This window comes from Vigna radiata, chromosome 5 (genome assembly GCF_000741045.1).
Source record: "Vigna radiata var. radiata cultivar VC1973A chromosome 5, Vradiata_ver6, whole genome shotgun sequence".
In the NCBI taxonomy this organism is placed as follows: Eukaryota; Viridiplantae; Streptophyta; class Magnoliopsida; order Fabales; family Fabaceae; genus Vigna; species Vigna radiata.
The window spans coordinates 25,297,815-25,317,078 of record NC_028355.1 but is presented as its reverse complement, the minus strand read 5'-3'; the positions used below and the strand labels follow the sequence as shown (position 1 = coordinate 25,317,078).

General features: G+C 31.9%; 1 protein-coding gene across 4 annotated transcripts; it reads left to right on the top strand.

Annotated features, from left to right (window-relative positions):
• Positions 1–7,458: 7,458 nt before the first annotated feature.
• On the top strand, positions 7,459–18,481 carry LOC106761973 (topless-related protein 1). 4 transcript variants are annotated; one of them, XM_014645617.2, is made up of 26 exons: positions 7,459–7,658; positions 8,101–8,237; positions 8,361–8,540; positions 8,635–8,748; positions 8,818–8,976; positions 9,475–9,652; positions 9,748–9,871; positions 10,048–10,091; positions 10,198–10,363; positions 10,477–10,586; positions 10,681–10,750; positions 10,857–10,930; positions 11,030–11,125; positions 11,201–11,296; positions 11,443–11,570; positions 11,691–11,925; positions 12,008–12,169; positions 12,244–12,339; positions 12,548–12,694; positions 15,870–15,980; positions 16,076–16,255; positions 16,337–16,465; positions 16,549–16,644; positions 16,790–16,978; positions 17,060–17,226; positions 17,867–18,481. In XM_014645617.2, exons 2-26 carry the CDS (start codon positions 8,158–8,160, stop codon positions 18,069–18,071), a joined length of 3,336 nt encoding a protein of 1,111 aa, XP_014501103.1. In that variant the 5' UTR covers positions 7,459–7,658; positions 8,101–8,157; the 3' UTR covers positions 18,072–18,481. The 4 variants fall into 4 exon arrangements, with proteins under 4 accessions (XP_014501103.1, XP_014501100.1, XP_014501101.1 ...); XM_014645614.2 differs by having other exon boundaries at positions 9,982–10,091; XM_014645615.2 differs by lacking the exon at positions 7,459–7,658 and adding an exon at positions 7,775–7,997 and having other exon boundaries at positions 9,982–10,091.
• Positions 18,482–19,264: the final 783 nt, after the last annotated feature.

Here is a 19,264-nt window from a genome sequence, read left to right as displayed (position 1 = left end):
TCCAATTAAATCATTTTTAGATGTGACTTAAATATACTAGTTTCATATTTTTAATGTCTTGTCTAATTGATGGTTCTGATTACGAGTGAAACAAAATATCACAATTGTAGGATATATTTTAATCATGGTTTTGATATTATATCAGAAATTGTTTTTTAAACTTAATTTAATCTCACAAAACTGACTTGTAAAATGAGACTTACATCCACTTATATATTATAAATTGAATCGAAATTTCTAACAAATTTTTCAGTAAAATATGTAGAACATATTACCATATTTAGAGATAGGGTAAAAAGCTTTTGGAAAAGGAGAAACCCAGTGAAGGGGTGGAGTAGCGTGGGTTGTGATAAAAAAAGCAAATTATATATTTTCCTCATTAGTCAAAATCATTTATCGTGACTTCATTCTACAATGGGTTTTATAGGTATGTGGAAAATGATTGATGGATATAAGATCTATTAAGATCTATCTGCTGCTCCTTTTTAATCACCATTTTTTTCAACTTCAAGGATGCTGACAATAACATCAATATGGACGACTCTTTTTCATCATAACAAAATAATTATTTTATCGATTATATTTTTTACATTTTATCCACGGTGGAAATAAAAGTTTAAAACTTAATACTCATTACAATATTGAATTTCTTTTTAAAAAGAACTAATTTTAAACTGTTGCTCTTTATCCTAATTATAAAATTCTAGTTAACTTCTTTAATTATGTTTTATGGAATTGAGTTCTTTTTATATAAAATCTTCAATCTTTATAGGTCAAAGTTTTTCTTTCGTTTCACAATTCGGTTAAATTAAGAATATTTCTAAAAGATACTATAATGCGTAAAATTCTAATACTGTTAACAGTAAATACATAATAAATATAAAAAATTTATCAACATATTTTAAATTTATATATATAGATTTTGAAATATATTTTAGACATGGATCTAAATATCCGTTAACTTCAAAGAAATCATCTTTAAAACATTAGTATTTATTAATATTAATTTAACCGACTGTTCACATGATCAACCGTTTAAGATTTTATGTTAATAGAACCATCCAATCTTTTTGATAACTCAACAATCATATTATCAATTTCCAGTTATATTTTATCTTTATCTTTTATATTTGCATCAATTTGATTTTAGGCTATAATTTTTAATTTTAAGATGAGATATTTGTTCTATTATATTTAGTTTGAGAAAAATTTGACACGTGGAATTAGAATGGTGGTGAAGTGGAGTATGATATGGTTGACTGGTCAATACCACTTACTCCAATTCCATTCAGGGTTAATGGTTTTGAGTATGTATCTTATAAAAGAAAATTAATAGGAAATGGTTTGAAATTGCCATTAGAAAGCGAACATGTTTCATAATTGTCGGTGCAGACTGGAGAGGGCGTAAAAGGATATGTTGCAAACTGAAAAATAAATGAATGAATAAGTAACAAAATGGATTACAAGGATTGCATTAAAAAAAATAATGATATTTAGACAAATTTTTTTTTATAACATTTGAATCTGTGATTGGTTCAAAATTCCTTTACAGTCAATAATAATAATCATAAACATTGTAGAGTAATTTTGTATCAATCACAGATTGACACTTAATAAATGTTAAAATGTTGTCAATTGTCTAAATATATTATCCTTAAATAAATTATAAAGTTAAAAAGAAAAACATAGCGTGTGTTATTCTTTAGATAATGAGTTTTAAGAAAATAAAAGTCAAAATATTAAATTAATTTGTTTAATTAAAAATATAGAATTTTAATTTACATTTCATATCTACGAATACGAAATTTTCTATATTCTCTTATTTCTCACGTTATCTTCATACTATTTAGACAAATTGTTTAAACATTTCTGTCTTTATATTTATAATTCTGTTACAAATTTTGGATTTTTTTAATCAAATAACAAAGTTATTCAGTTAGGTGGACGCGTGAGTTATTATGAAGTGAACGTTTCATATATATAAATTAGCATTGTGAATTTTAAATAAATGGTATAATGACTAAGTTGATAATTCGATAGCTTATCACGGATATCAATAAATCTGACAAAGCAGTCAAATAATTTTATATTATTATATTCTCACTTTTCGTCAACTTGTCTTAGGTTATTATTTATTTAGGTTTTGTATGATAAATTTAAAGAAGTAATTACGGATTTGGAAAAAAAAAATTACAATAATAAAATTAGACAAGTTGCAGGCCTAGACGACTTTACACGAAGAAGTGGTGTCCATTCTGTACGACTTCATTCTACTTCACTTTGTAGCAATGATCGTGGTTGAATTGATAAATCTAAAAACGACTTTTAATTGATGTGATAGTAAAAATTTAGTGGTTGATTTGGTGGGTGATCAACTTGATAATGTTAGGAGATCGTATTGTATTCAGAAACGAAATCAAATTATATAAAGCAAGTTGCATAAAAAACGAAATCAATAAAGTACAAACACTGACTTTCGTTAAGACACCACTAGACAGACCACTTACCAGACCGACGACCAAACCATCCACTCATTAGGCCCATCCTTAGACCGACCACCACTAGGTTTTGATGACAGTCAATTAAAAGTCGTTTTTGGATATACGACTTCAACCCTAATCAATGCTATAAGATGAAGTCGTGGAAAGAGCATGACTTATTTATTTGAAGTCGTTTGGACCCCACGATTTGTTTATTCTCGGAATATTTTTCCCTACATAATTTATTCTTCGATTTTGTCTAGATGTACAAAATCACATTTATTTCAATGGTGAGAATTAAAACAGAATTTACAAAAGGTTTGCCTCTTAATTATTTGATTATATTTTTTAACGACGTGAGAAGTCAACACTCTCTGACCAAATTATCTGGTGGGTGTTTTTAGTTTCACCAATTCCATTACAAGAGAAAAGAAAGTAGTGGAGAACACGCGCTGAAAGCGCAAACGGTATTTATTGAGGGCACCGAAGAGGCTTTTTTTTTTTTTTTCTTGTTGTTCTTTCCTTCTTTCAGCGCTTGAGACAGAGAGAGCATGTGTGGGACCCACCTCAGCCATGTTGCACGATCCCTTCATTTGTATGTACCTTTGAGGAATGGCTTTTTTTTCTTCTCTTCTCACATATTCATCCACTTTTCCGCGTCATCAAATTATATATATAAATAAATCGTAGTCATTTTTTAGAAGAAAAGAGAGAAAAAAGAAACTCTGAATAAGACTATATAAAAAAAGTGGATTTTAAACAAATTTATAAGTAATGTTTTCATAATATTATAAATTAAGTTTAATTTTAGTTCATGTATAATTTTTAACACACTTTATTATATATTAAAAAATATATATATTTTATATATTTTGAATGGAAAACATTAAAAAATGGTTTGATAATAATTTAATAACGAATGAAAAATTATCTAATAAACAGCAAATTTATGCTATATAAAAAATTGAATTTTTAGTCTAATAAAATTTTAAGAAACTAATTTATAAAATGGAATTTATATTCATCTATATGTCATAATTATATTTAATTGATGAATGATTTTTACAAGTTAGAACACCAAAACTGTTTTAATACTAATTATTTTGTATTGTAATTTCACTGTGACGGTGTTTTAGGAGAAATTATAAAAAAAAATATACCAATGAGTTTTAAACAAGTTCATACATGATACTAATTATCATTTTCAATATAAAATCTTTTACCAAGTACTTTTATTTATTTTTAATCTAATGTGAAGCTTGTCAATCACATTGAATTCCTAACATTAACAACTTTAACATAAGTATAGTTAAATATAATTTTACTTATTTTTTAACGAATGTAAGTGGTGTGTGTCTTTTTTTGGTTGAAAAGTATAAATGATGATATTTTGATAACATTTTTTAATAACGAGATACGTGTCATTATTTTATTGGTCTATTTGAATTTATGTTTAAAGTATATTTAAAACGAATCAATCAGAAACTGTCATGTATGTGTTGTTAAAAAATTATTAAAAGAATATTGTTAAAAGAATTCTTTTTCAAAAAAGTATAGTGTGTGCTGGCTAGTAATGTTGACCTTAGTTAGTGCTTTGTGGACTCTACCTCCACACTTTTATCTTCTAATCTCTCTTGGAATCTTTGCCTTTTCTTTTCTATCATGTTCTTCATTTTTTTTCTTTATAAAAAATAATGGTGAAATAACACAAACAATATATAAATAAAATAACAATAAAAAGTAAATTTTTGTATTTTAAAAAAAAATATATTAAATAAATGTAAAAAATTGAAACTAGTTTTGCTATGACAATAAATACACGGAACGTATAAAAACACTTATTATGTGTTGCTTTATTTGGTAGGAAGTAAGAAAGGTGGGGGAGGCAATTCAAAATCTGTAGCATGGCTTCTGTCATAATTATTTTGGCCATTCTTTTTCTCCCCTATTTAAGAGGGACCATCCTATATTCTTAAATTTACAATAAATTCTTAAATTTATAATAAATATCATCACTAACGTCTTAAATTTAATCTTTATTTATAAATTTTGAGATGAATATAAGATAAGTGAAACTCTAATCGTGATTCAACCTCAATCTATTATACACTAATTAATATTTATCCTTAATCTTTATTTGCAATATATCTTAAAAAGTTTCGACATATATGACTGTCCATCCCTCTTTGATGATACGATTGCCTAAGTTTTATAACATATTTAATTATTTTTGTTTATTGTTTTGTAATTTAAGTTAAAGTCAAACATAATAATATTTTAAGCTTTTCATTGAAAATAACAAAATAACTTTTTTTTATATCTCGATTTCAAAATTAAATGTTTATTTATTAATATTATAATTTAAAAGTTTTGTCTTTAAAAATATGTCAGATAATAAAAAAAATTAAATTATATTTAAATTAACTTTAAACGAAACTATTAAGTGTAATAATAAAAATATATAACACTTTTCATGTCCTATCTTCTATCACTCTTTCTTACATTTTCAATAAAAGGAAAGTTCCATTTCGTTTTTCCGAGTGCCAAGCATACGTGCATATTCATGAACATGGGAATATGTGAATGAGGTACCTAATGAGAATAAAATGTTATCATTGGTTAGGATCAACTTATTGCATTGTCATGTAGCATATGAACGCATGCCACTTGTTTGCTAGTATGCTTTTGTGTGTTTTCGCCACTTTAATATATTCCATCAATAATATTAATTCTTCTAATCGATGATATTATTATAAAATCTCAAAATTGAATGAATATAATATTTTAAAAGTTGGGAGTTGATAAAAGGTCAATGCTAGATATAATTTTATTTTCATAAAATGTGTTTGTTTTATGATTTAATATTATATGTATTTTTAACAACTATTTTAAAATAGTTTATATATAATCTATAATTGGTCGTTTAAATATGTAAACCAATAAAACAGTAACACATAATTTGGTATTAAAAAGTTGTTAAAAATTTGTTAAAATATTATGGTACTAAAATAAATAAAAAAACTGTTAGAAAATATGTAATTATTCTTAAAAAAAACAGTCCAATTTGTTGACAATGGCAGCTAGATTTGTTCTTTGACTAGGAAGTTGGCCTATTAAAAACAAATGATGATATTTTGACAATTTTTTTTACAATTTTTTTGACAACAGGATACGTGTCATCACTTTGTTGGTCTATTTGAATTTATGTTTAAAAAAATATTTAAAACGAACCAATCACAAACTGCCACGTATGCGTTGTAAAAAAATTGTTAAAAAAGTGTTGTTAAAGTTACTTTTTCCATTAAAAACATCACAAGTTAAATATTACATAATTGCTGAATTGATAAAGGATGATGATATTTAGACAATATTTTTTTAATAACATTTGAACATTGATTATGTGACCAATCACAAATTAACACGTAATTAATGTTCAAATGTTATCAAAAAATGTTGTCTAAATATCATTATCTATTGATAAAGTATATGATTTTTCCACTGAATTTCAAACTTTACATATATATATATATATATATATATATATATTAATAATAATAATAATATTTTATTCATAAATAAGTAATATGAAAAACACAACACATTCCATATTTCTAGATTCATTTGTTTGTTTCCCATAAATTCCCCTGTACTAAATAAATGCATTAATTACTATTCATAAACACAATCGCAAACATCAATTGGTGAGTCAAAGATAGTAGTTAACTAATCGTGTAAATATTAAAAAATCAATTAGTGTATCATAATTAAGAAAAACAGTTAATTTGTATTGGCAGTTCAGTCTTAAATGCGTTTGGTACTTTTAAAAATTTTTAAAATATATTATAAATATAAGACAAATATATTTATTATGTTTAAGTATTTGTTTTAGTAAGTCTAATAATTTTACATTATTATCTGTACATCAAAATTATAGATGATTTAAATTTCTTTTAGAATTAAAATCGTAATGCAATTCTAAATCATAAAATGATTAATGTTTTAAATATGACAATTAATTGTAATAATATTATGTCAATGTAAATATCAATAACCTTATGATAAGAATAAGATTTTTAATAAAGATTCTCATTTTGGATAAAAATGTGTTTTTTTATTTTTTTTTATTTTGTATTTATAGTTCGATAATATTATTCAATATTTTATATTTTTAGCTAGTTTTAAATTTTAATTTTTATTAAAAAAAGCAAAAAAGTAACTATAAAATGAAGAGTAATTAGCGCATTTTATGGTTGGTTTGGGGAAAGAGGTGAACGTACACATCTGACAGGGACAATAACCTACACACGCTCTCACCACACATTTAATTCACTTCACTTACTTTATTAACTCGTGTATCGTATCATCTCATCTCATAATATCGTATCGCAATCATGAACTGTATCGCCGTATCACGTGATACAATAAGTGCCATCCCTCCATGGCAGAAACCGTAATATTTCCTAAAAACTGAGTCCAAACACTTTCAACACTCGTCCGAGAAACTTTGTCGTTACTCGGGGTATCCGAACCCAGTAAAATTGGCTTTCCGGAAATTATTCCCTCATTCGCCCAAACATTTTCGCTATGTTCTCTCACCCTACGATCTCTCAAATGACCTTTTCTGTCAAGTCAAAATCTTGTAAACGGTTCATATTCGACATAAAATTTTAGGTGTGGATGTAGGAAATTATTACCCGTTTCCAACTTTTACTACAAGCCGAACGACAGCTGTCAGCTCCAGATTCCAAGCCGATTATTTAGACAAAAGGAAGCCGGCTTAGTGGGACCCACATCCAACTGAACTTGAAATATAAGTCAGTGTCGCTCTCTTATAGCTTATCTAGAATAATGATAACTTGTAATAATAAGCACAATGACTTATCGTCTCCCTTCCCTGTCGCGTCCTATATAAAATAACCTATTTCAGCAAGTTCATGTGTCCTATATATATATATATAGAGAGAGAGAGAGAGAGATTGGTAATTAGAGATAGAGAGTGAGTGAGAGTATATTAGGACATTTCTTGCAAGAGAGAGAAAGTGAAAAAGAAGAGAAGAGAGAGAGAGAGAGAGAGAGAGAAAGGTCTGGTCTTTTGGGTTTCTCTCTTGGTGTGGTGTGGTGTGGTGGTGCGTTCTATATTCGGGGACCTTGCTTCCCATGTGACTCGGAGCTTTGAAGGTGAGAGCTTCTCGAAACCCTTTCTCTCTCTTTCAAGTTTCGGAATCTGCTGTTTTAAAGTCTGTAGCTTTTATGTGTATTTTAATTTCGACTTTTCCTTCTTTTCTTTCCTTTTATAAAACACTTTATGATTTTTTCTCTTGCATCTTGGATTCCCTTATGGGATTAAAGCCGCTTTCGTTCTCTAGCTTTGATCTTATGGGATACACTCAATTTCTTTTGCCCTTTCGTTTTTCCCCTAAAACCTTCTTTCCCCGCTCTGGTTTGGTTGATTTTTCGGACATAGAAGCTCTTCTTTCCTAAATGTTTTCTTGGGGCTAGTCAAATGATTCACTCCCGGTCTTGATTTTCTTGTCTGCATTTTTCTTGTGGTTTTCTCGTAACTGGTCGGCGTGCAATTTCTCTAACTGCTCTTTTTTTTAAATGACTTTTTTATCCGCAGATCTAGTTTATAGTTGCTCACTTTGGTACTTGTCTAATCGAAGGCGAGGCAGTTACGATGTCATCTCTCAGCAGGGAGTTGGTGTTCTTAATCCTTCAGTTTCTGGATGAGGAAAAGTTCAAAGAAACTGTTCACAAGTGGGGCTTCTTCCATTTAAATTTTGTTGGTGTTATTATTATTATTATTGGTCATCTCTATTGTGTTCATTAGTTTTTATCACATTAATTATTTGACCAATTATTATTATTTTTAAATATTAGACTGGAGCAGGAGTCTGGGTTTTTCTTTAACATGAAATATTTTGAGGATGAAGTGCACAATGGTAATTGGGATGAGGTTGAGAGGTACCTCTCTGGTTTCACCAAAGTAGATGACAATAGGTATTCAATGAAGATATTTTTTGAGATAAGGAAGCAGAAGTACTTGGAGGCATTAGATAAGTAAGCACTCGACAAGTTTACATATGTATTCTGTTGAGACTTAATATTCTTTTATAAGTATTGAACTTCTGTTGTTTTAACTTATATATTGTAGGCATGATCGGTCCAAGGCTGTAGAAATATTAGTGAAGGATTTGAAAGTCTTTGCCACATTTAATGAAGAACTATTTAAGGAAATCACACAGCTTTTGACATTGGAGAATTTTAGGTATGGATATAATTCGTAGATTGGTTTAAAACTTCTGTAAGAGACAAAAATTGATTTCCGTTGTTATAGGGAAAACGAGCAGTTGTCCAAGTATGGTGATACGAAGTCTGCAAGGGCAATCATGCTGGTTGAGCTCAAAAAGTTGATTGAGGCTAATCCTTTATTTCGCGATAAATTGCAATTTCCCAACCTTAAAAACTCAAGGTTACGGACTCTCATCAATCAAAGGTAATTAATTTGAAGGTCTAAAATAATTTCAATAAACATACAACTGTACTTTATGCTCTGCATGTAATAACTTACTGGTATATACTGTAGGCCTGAGATTGTCTACATAAAAGTTGCAATTGAAGGAGGTCATCTGCCGCTTTCCATATTTACATTTCTGTTTTATTTAGCGTACACATGTTCATGCTTCGCTTATTCAATATTCTGACCATTGAAACCCTTTGCATTTTTCACCAATGATGGGATACGTGGCAGCATTGTAATTTTGTTCGTAGAATGTTTTAATTATATCCGTAATACTTGACTGTTAAGTTCCTATTTCAAAGCTTCTTTTTCTTAGATAATTTGCATGCACTGGAGCTTCTGCATATACATGGGCTATTGCATTTGCTTTTGTACTGTAAATACTATTTAAAGCTGACAAGATAATCTTATATGATGGGATAACTGAGATTTTTCCTTTTCTTTTTATTTTCCTGTTTCAAAATTAAATTTCAGCTTGAATTGGCAGCATCAACTTTGTAAGAACCCCCGGCCAAATCCTGATATAAAAACACTTTTCGTGGATCACTCATGTGGACAACCTAATGGTGCACGGGCTCCATCCCCTGCTAGCAATCCACTACTAGGATCATTACCGAAGGCTGGAGGATTTCCTCCACTTGGTGCACATGGGGTGGGCTACTGAACTGATTTGGTTTCATAGGAGTTGTATGATATGTTACTATGTTTTGGTTCTTATTATGGTGCTGGACTCTGTCGCATGTATAGCCTTTTCAACCTACTCCAGCACCGGTGCCAACACCCCTGGCTGGTTGGATGTCAAATCCAACAACTGTGGCACATCCTGCAGTCTCTGGTGGAGCTATAGGTCTTGGTGCACCGTCAATCCCGGGTATTATGTTCTTTTGCTTTCTTTCGTTCTCTAACTCTTAATGACTAGTTGAACTTAGGATGCTGTTTGGTTTATAATCTTTGACCTCTGATGTTTTATTGCCTTTTAAGCTGCTTTGAAGCACCCTAGGACCCCTCCAACTAATCCTTCTGTTGATTATCCGTCTGGTGATTCAGATCATGTTTCTAAGAGAACAAGACCAATGGGAATATCAGATGAGGTAATCTGGTTTCATTTATTGAAACATCCTATATAGTCTTGTAATTCAGCCATGCAAGTTATTAACTTTTACATTTCTGCTATGAATATGTGTTTATTTTGTGCAGGTAAATCTGCCAGTCAATGTTCTGTCAGCTACATTCCCTGGTCATGGTCATGGTCAGGCTTTTAATGCACCTGACGACTTGCCAAAGACTGTCATGCGAACTCTGAACCAAGGCTCATCTCCTATGAGCATGGATTTTCATCCAGTTCAACAGACACTGCTCCTTGGTCTGCTACTCTTTTAAGGCCTTTTGTTAGTGTTTACGTGATTCTTAGTTACACGTATTCACTATTCATGCTGGAAATGGACTGAATTTTGTTTTCTTGATGCAATGTGTTAGTTGGCACGAATGTGGGGGACATTGCTTTGTGGGAAGTGGGCTCTAGGGAGCGGTTGCTCATGAGGAACTTTAAAGTGTGGGATCTTAGTGCTTGTTCAATGCCCTTTCAGGTTGTCCTTTCTCACCTTATTTGTTGATTACCAAACCCTCATAATTTTTGAGTTTGCAATGATTGAAAAACAAAACTAATGATAATCAATTCAGGCTGCTCTTGTCAAAGATCCAGGTGTTTCTGTCAACCGTGTGATTTGGAGTCCTGATGGGGCTTTATTTGGTAAAAACTTTTTAATTCTTCAAGATTTTTGTGTAGATGTGAGTAATGTATACTGTCAGAAGTCAACTAAAGCAATCTCTCATTTATGAGTTTTTCTGTTGAACAGGAGTTGCTTACTCAAGGCACATTGTTCAGATATACTCTTACCATGGCGGGGATGAAGTCCGACAGCATTTGGAGGTATATGCACATGCAAACACTTGTACAATGAAGAGTTCTTTTTGCTTAATTTAGGTTTTATTGACCCCTTTGTGTAATTGTTTACTTGAACTTAACTAGATTGATGCTCATGTCGGTGGAGTTAATGATTTAGCATTTTCACACCCGAATAAGCAGTTATGTGTCATTACCTGTGGTGATGATAAGACCATTAAGGTAGGTCTGTCAAATTTTGAGCTTATTTTTATGATTTGAAGATAACATGTGTCTAACTAAGTTATTCAACTTAAGGTTTGGGATGCTGCTTCTGGAGCAAAACAGTATACCTTTGAAGGTCATGAGGCTCCAGTTTATTCTGTCTGTCCACATTATAAAGAAAACATTCAGGTACATGCTGACTTTGATACTCAATGGGAAAATGCTGGTTGAGTTTGTTGCTATATGATTCCTTTAGCTGTATTGGTAGAGTGCCCCATAGAAAATCCTTTGACAAGGGTACTAATTTGTTTTCTTATTGAAACTCTATGCTATAGTTCATCTTTTCCACGGCATTAGATGGAAAGATAAAAGCATGGTTGTATGATAATTTGGGATCTCGTGTTGATTATGAAGCTCCTGGTCGTTGGTGTACAACCATGGCCTACAGTGCTGATGGTACAAGGTTTGTATACCAACCTTGGCTATTTGTATTCTAAATCTGAATCTTATTGTATTGTTGGATTATACTATCCCTTTTGATCTATTTTTGCTGAAACATTTTCTTGGCTTGAATGTATTTTAGACTTTTTTCATGTGGGACGAGTAAGGAGGGGGAATCCTCTATAGTTGAGTGGAATGAAAGTGAAGGAGCGGTGAAAAGGACTTATCAAGGATTTCGGAAACGATCTTTGGGTGTTGTACAATTTGACACAACCAAAAATCGATATTTGGCTGCAGGTGATGATTTCTCCATTAAATTTTGGGACATGGACAATATTCAGCTTTTGACAACTGTTGATGCTGATGGGGGTCTCCCTGTAAGTTCATTATTTTATTAGAATTCGGATAGTCATTATGTAGAGACATTAGTTGCTAACTATTATGTTATCTTAATTCTAGGCAAGCCCACGAATCCGTTTTAATAAGGATGGAGCTCTTTTAGCGGTTTCTGCAAATGACAATGGAATCAAAATCTTAGCCAATGCAGATGGTATTCGTGTGTTACGTACACTAGAAAATTCTTTGTACGATACATCTAGAACGTCAGAAGCCATGACAAAGGTAGAACTATATAGATGTTATACTTTCCTTTTCTCTTGTTAGTTAAACCTAGTCTGACATGATATTTCTGGCAGCCTGCAATAAATCCAATTTCAGCTGCTGCCGCTGCTGCAGCAACCAGTGCTGCACTTGCAGAGAGGGCCTCATCTGTTGTAGCTATTACTGCAATGGTCTGGTTATCTTGTCTTTGTATCAGTGGGATCTTATTTACTTGAATGCCACTGTTTTTTTATGAATTGTTTCTGTTGCTTCTTATCCCACTCCTATCCTGATATGAAAGCTGATTAAGGATCTCACTGCAATTTCTATAATATATATTTATTTTCATTACTATTGTTTTTTTTTTTATCATTAACACTGCAAATTTCAACTTATCAGAATGGAGATGCTCGAAACTTGGGTGATGTTAAACCTAGAATTAGTGAAGAATCCAATGATAAATCAAAGATATGGAAGCTCACTGAAATCAGTGAACCATCTCAATGTAGATCCTTGAAGCTACCCGAGAATGTTAGAGTGAACAAGGTGTGTATTTACTTCTGTATTTTTCCTTAAAAGGTCTTCAGATGATTGATCATATCCAGTATCCTTTTCAATTTTCATAGCATTTTAATTACATTGAAATTTATCTTTTTCAATGAACATGGTTTTAATTTGACAACGAAGGAGCAGGGTATACGAATTATGTATGTGTGTTTCCTTTTTCATATATCTTTCATATTTGTTTATGTGGACTAGTAGCTCTTCTATCAGCACTGTACTTTGTGATCAATATATTCATGTCAAAGCCAGGTAGCACTGTACTTGGTGATCAATATATTCCAATATCCTTTCCAATTTTCATACATTTTAATTACATTGAAATTTGTCTTTTCAATGAACATGGTTTTAATCTGAAAACAAAGAAGTAATAGCATCTGTGTTTCGTTTTTCATATATCTTTCATATCTTGTTTCTGTGGACAAGTAGCTCTTCTATCAGCACTGTACTTTGTGATCAATGTATTCATGCCAAAGCCAGGTAGCACATGGTGTGTGTAGGAGTAGTAGCATCTGTTTTTGTGCAGTAGGAGCAGGAGTAGCAGTAGTAATAGTTGTGCTTGTGTGTTAGGAATTGCAGTAGCTGTGTAAGTAGTCATATCTGATCTGTGTGGTGTGCAAGTAGGATAAGCAGGCATGAGACCTATGGTGGGTAGTAGGAGTAGCAGTAGCATGTGTGCAGTGTGGTATTTAAGTAGCCTTCTCTTCGGTGTGGCACAATCCTCCCTTTACTACCTGTGATTGCCTAATCTCTCTGCCTTTCATCTTCATACTAGCAGTCTCTTTCTATTCTAATGGTTTCTGCATTTCCCTCCCTTTTTTGCTGGCCCCAATCAAAATGAGAGAACAACTTGGCAACTGTGACTATTGAACACCACCTCTGAATAATGAAATTTTATTGAATTCTAGCAGCAAACTATTTATGAAATAAATTCATCCAGAGGCAGCACTCAATGCACTAGACACTTCTACTTCCTTACACTACAACACATAAACCAAATTGAAACATGGCTAACTCCCCCATCTCACAATAAATGTTTTATGCCACGTTTACTAAATTCTCTCCTCACAGTAACAACCCTATGTTGGTCTTTTGGTCCTTTCTGTAGTAAAACTTGCTATTAGACCTGTTAAGAAGTGGATTTTAAGCCTAACTCTATCCCACAAAATCAACTTCTAAAGTGAGGTTTGTATCTACTCATATAATCTAAATTGGACTTTTCTTAGTCGATGTGAGACTTTCAACACACCCCATCGCAGCCCGATAGTGAGTGAAATTAGGAATGACAACGGGTCAGATCGGGCAAGAATAATGTCTACCCTCTATCCACAAAAAAAAATCCACCAGCTATCCGCCCACTACCTATGCAGATACCCATTTAAAATATATTCATAGGTATTTTAAAACTCACGGATACCTGCGAATATTTAAAAAAAATATTTTAGAAATTTTTAAAATAAAATTTAAACAAAATTACTAATAAATATATAAACTATAATATAAATTAAATTAAATATAAATTAAAATTTAATTTTAATTAAATTTAACCTGATAAAATAGAAATTAATTTTAATTTTAATTAAATTTAACTTAATAAAATATAAATTAAATTTTTACTTTTATTTTTGCGGGTAGCGTGTACCAGGGGTATAGGTAGTATAATACTCGCACTCGACTCGTTTATGAGTGGATATTAAAATACTTGCTACTCACGAGTACCAACTATCTGCCGCAAATTTTATCTACATAATTGCGGACATGGGTATTTTTTACATCCCTAGGAAGAACAATATGTTCAACAAACAACAAATATGGTTAGGATAGGGTTTGATACTAAATTGTGGAACTACACTGCAAAATTTGACAAACCAGGCCCTAAGAGACGATTTTAGACCATATAAAGATTTGCGAAGACAGATCCAAAATATTTCCCTTGAGCAACAAATTCAAGGGGTTGCTCCACAAATTAGATAAATTGGACAAACTAGGAACAAGTTGCTGCAATTTGACAAGACTAGGATGACCTAACCGAGCATGAAGAAGAGATGGTAAAGGCCATGAGACTCACATCCAATGCCAATTATATGTCCTGAACTCTGGTTCGGTAAACAAACAAAATTTTTGCTAAAAGAAATAACACAATCAAAAGAACGAGTTAGATGACTAATGGATAATAAGTTAAAGGAAGACCCAGATACATAAAGAACATTATCAATGGTGAAAGATGAAAAAAGATTAACAATACTAACACTATGAGATAAGACCCTAGACCCATTAGGCATTGTAAACGTAGGTAAATTATCAAAGAGGATAAAGAAGAAAACAGATTTGTTACAAGTAATGTGATTTGTGGTACCTGAGTCAAGAACCCATGGTCCACGAGAAAAAGGTTGAATTACGCCAATAAAAGATATACATGTAGGTGCAACCGAAGCAGTGGAACTAGAGTAAATGGGAGAAATTCATTGAAAAGAGCAAATTGGCCTAAGTTATTAGAAGAAGTAGGAGAAGAAGCCATGTAGAGAGAAAAGCCCTAAAACAAAAATCAGGGTTCTCCAATCAACAAAACAAGCACAGATCATGAAAAAAGAGAAAGAGGCGACTTTAGCGCAATTGATCGCTGCGTAGATGATATGAGATCTAGAATTTGATTCCTCCCGTAGCATAAACAAAGAAAATCAAAGAAGAATGCAGAAATAAGGTAGAGACGGAGATGTCACAATCTATGAGGTTGATGACCCAATGAAGATTCACCACAAAAAATCTCAATCTTTGATAAGAATCGGTGTTCTATGACAAGAACCAAAGAATCCTCTCTCAATGAATTCAAAATTCAAATATTGACTTTAAAGAAAAACTTTAAGCTCTAGATACCATGTTAAGAAGGGGACTTTAAATCTAATTTAATCCCATAAAACCGACTTGTAAGGTGAGTTTTATACTTATTTATATATTCTAAATTGATCTTATCTTAGTCGATGTGGGACTTCTAACATGACCTCCTCCAACCCATCAAAGTCATGGTTTCTATCATGTGTCCTTCATTTCATTTAACTTATGAGTACTATGTTATGACCACCTTCAAATTTCCTTCTTGTAAGCTGATACCCCCTCCAAAACTGACGTTGTTCTGATTTAATCTTCATCTTTGTTCTTACAGATATCAAGGTTGATATATACTAATTCAGGCAATGCTATTCTAGCATTAGCTTCAAATGCCATTCATCTGCTCTGGAAATGGCAGCGAAGTGATCGAAATTCAACTGGCAAGGTGTGGGAATGTGCAAATTACTCTTCAGACGTCAATCTTCTCTAGTCATATAATTGGGAATAGGAATTTTATTCTGATAATATTTATTTTTGTAGGCCACTGCCAATGTGCAGCCACAGTTGTGGCAACCTTCTAGTGGCATCCTGATGACTAATGACATTACTGATAGCAATACTGAGGATGCCGTTCCCTGCTTTGCTCTGTCAAAAAATGATTCTTATGTAATGTCAGCATCAGGAGGGAAGATTTCTCTGTTCAATATGATGACTTTTAAGGTGAATTATTATCCATAGTCATTCTTCAAGACTGTATTTGGTTTACAACTAACCAATTTCAATGTTCTTGGTTGAGTACAGACAATGACAACATTCATGCCTCCACCACCTGCAGCAACTTTTCTTGCTTTCCATCCTCAGGATAATAATATTATTGCGATAGGCATGGATGATTCTACCATTCAAATATATAATGTCCGTGTGGATGAGGTACCTGCTGCTCACAAACATTTCCCGCTAAGTCTTTTAAACCGAGTAATAGGGTGTTAATGCGATTTCTTTTTTCTTTGCAGGTTAAAAGTAAACTCAAAGGTCATACTAAAAGAATAACTGGTCTTGCTTTTTCTCATGTATTGAATGTGCTAGTTTCATCTGGGGCAGATGCTCAGGTAATTGTTCTCCCCTGTAGATCTTTCTCTGAATTCCATGTTTTGTATGATTAAATTGAATTAAAAAAGTCTTAGTTTATTGTCTTCTAACGACTTTGTCATCAATTATGGACCACGTTTGAGCATGCTGTTGTCTGTTGTGCAGCTTTGTGTGTGGAATACTGATGGATGGGAAAAACAGAAATCTAGATTCTTGCAACTTCCTGCCGGGAGGACTCCACCAGCTCAGGCAGATACCCGTGTACAGTTTAATCAGGATCAGATCCGCTTCTTGGTTGTACATGAAACTCAGCTTGCCATTTATGAAGCAACAAAACTAGAATGTTTAAAGCAGGTTAGTTCATTAAATTCAGTTTTCTGTTGACTATAAATAATTAATTTTATTCTAGTCTAACGTATGAAACTTTAACTGTAGTGGTTCCCACGAGAATCAGCGGCCCCAGTATCACATGCAACCTTCTCATGTGATAGCCAGCTCATATATGCCAGCTTTTTAGATGCAACAGTCTGTGTATTTAGTGCTTCAAACCTTAGATTACGTTGTCGAATCAATCCTTCTGCTTATCTTTCGGCCAGTGTCAGGTAATGCTTTGTTTGATAGACGTCTATAACACTTAATATGATACTTGTCACAAGTTATTAATGGCTTTCATTTTCCTGAGTTTTATCTTTTGACATTTTACGAAACATTAACTTTTGGGGTAAATTTTTTTTTGAAACTGAATTTGGGATAATTTTTTATTTTCTTTTGAAGCAACTGGGTTTGAAGTCATTGGAAATTCCAAGAAGTTCTTCAATTTTTATTCTTGTTTCATCTAGTTAATCTGTTTTTAAAGTCAAATTCTCATTCAAGATGTGAACATTTTACATTTCCTTGCTATCTATATCCTTTGGAAATATAAGTTCTTCAAATTTCCAGACCAAATGAATTTTAATTTGAACTATACACTGGGACATTACCGATATGCAAATATCATTTCATGCTTATTATAAACTATCTTAAAGGAAAATACCAGTATGTTTTACTTTATTGTTTACTCTATAAAGATGGGAAAAGGGAGTCACTCTAAAGTGAATCTAATCTAATTAACATTACATATAATTCATTGATTCTTTATGAAGATTATTCTAAATTTGAAATTTGCTTATTTTATATTAACTGACAATCTTTTCTGTAGTACTAGTTGAATACTAAGTGCCTTGTTGTTTATATGCTCTGCAGTTCTAATGTACAACCACTTGTTATTGCTGCACATCCTCAAGAACCAAATCAGTTTGCTGTAGGATTGTCAGATGGCGGAGTTCATGTCTTTGAGCCCCTTGAGTCTGAAGGCAAATGGGGTGTGCCGCCACCCAATGAGAATGGGTCAACGAGCAATATGGCAGCTACTTCAGTTGGAGCTTCTTCGGATGAAGCTCAGAGATGATCCATGTCAGCCAAAGACAAGTTTCTTTTACATACTTGGCTTGCTGGCCATTTCAAGAACTAGGTATGTACTTATGTTAATGCAGGACACTCTGAATTAGTTGATCCAACTATTCTCTCTATCCATTGTGTTGTCTGGCCTTTGTGAACACATGCCAGAACAATGGACCAACCCTGAACCGAAACCTAAACCTTGTAATTGCCAAAATATGTGAAAATTTTCTTTAAGTCTAATGCTGCAGAGCATAAGTTCTCGAGTTTAAACTTTTTCTGGTTATATATTTAGATTGGTTTATCCTAACTTCTCTGTTGTAATCCCATCCAATCTTCATGTAACTTACTAGGATATATTGTCTTCGGCTGCTCTAATTTTATTCATATATAAATATATAAATTTTTTAAACGGTTTAACAGTGATGAATCTTTTTTTCTCCACTTGACTCGGATAATCGTAAACTTTCCTCTTTGTTGGCTTTGGAAATTGAGCGAATGTTAATGAGACTTGGGAAACAATCAAAGTAGGATTTTTTTATTAATGAATGTTATTTGGATTTTTCTATAACGTTGAGCTCTATCACTATACTAGTTAAGTTTGTTTATCATTAATTTTTCTAATAAGCAACTACTCATTTTTCTCATTATCCTTTTGTGATATCCATATAAGTAACTACATATTTAATTTTGTTCTTTCTGGAGTTGCATAACTATAAGAAACATTTTATGTGAAAATGAAGGAATGGGCAGTTTTATCTTGTACTTTTTTATTTAATTTTTAATAACAGTGACTGTATTTTCTGCATGGTCTCCCAGGAAATTCTTTTAATATAAATACTCCTTTTTCATTAAATATTGAGTTCATGACATTTGCCATTCTTACTCCTTATGAACTAAATTTAGTTGTTCGTAAAAGTTCTTCAAAGTTCAATCTATTATGATTACAGTTGTAAATTAAGAAAATTCAAAAATTAATGTCACCTCAATTTTCAAAATCTTTAAAGAATGAAAATTCTGTATTCCGAAAAGCTAGCTTTAACATCTACAAAACTTCCACGTTTAATAATATATTGTCATATTCAATATTCAAAGCGATAGAATAGAAATAAGAACACCAATAGAGGACAATTATGAAAGTTGGATGATGATTAATAAAACGGAAATGGCAAATTGGATATTTTTAAAAAAAGTGTGCGTAAA

Bases quoted from the DNA above. Each gene is read 5' to 3' on its own strand.
- LOC106761973 (XM_014645614.2), top strand. From the start codon at position 8,158: ATGTCATCTCTCAGCAGGGAGTTGGTGTTCTTAATCCTTCAGTTTCTG. The intron at 9,653-9,747 runs GTGGGCTACTGA...TCGCATGTATAG, and splicing joins CTCCACTTGGTGCACATGGG to CCTTTTCAACCTACTCCAGC. The intron at 16,645-16,789 runs GTAATTGTTCTC...TCTGTTGTGCAG, and splicing joins CATCTGGGGCAGATGCTCAG to CTTTGTGTGTGGAATACTGA.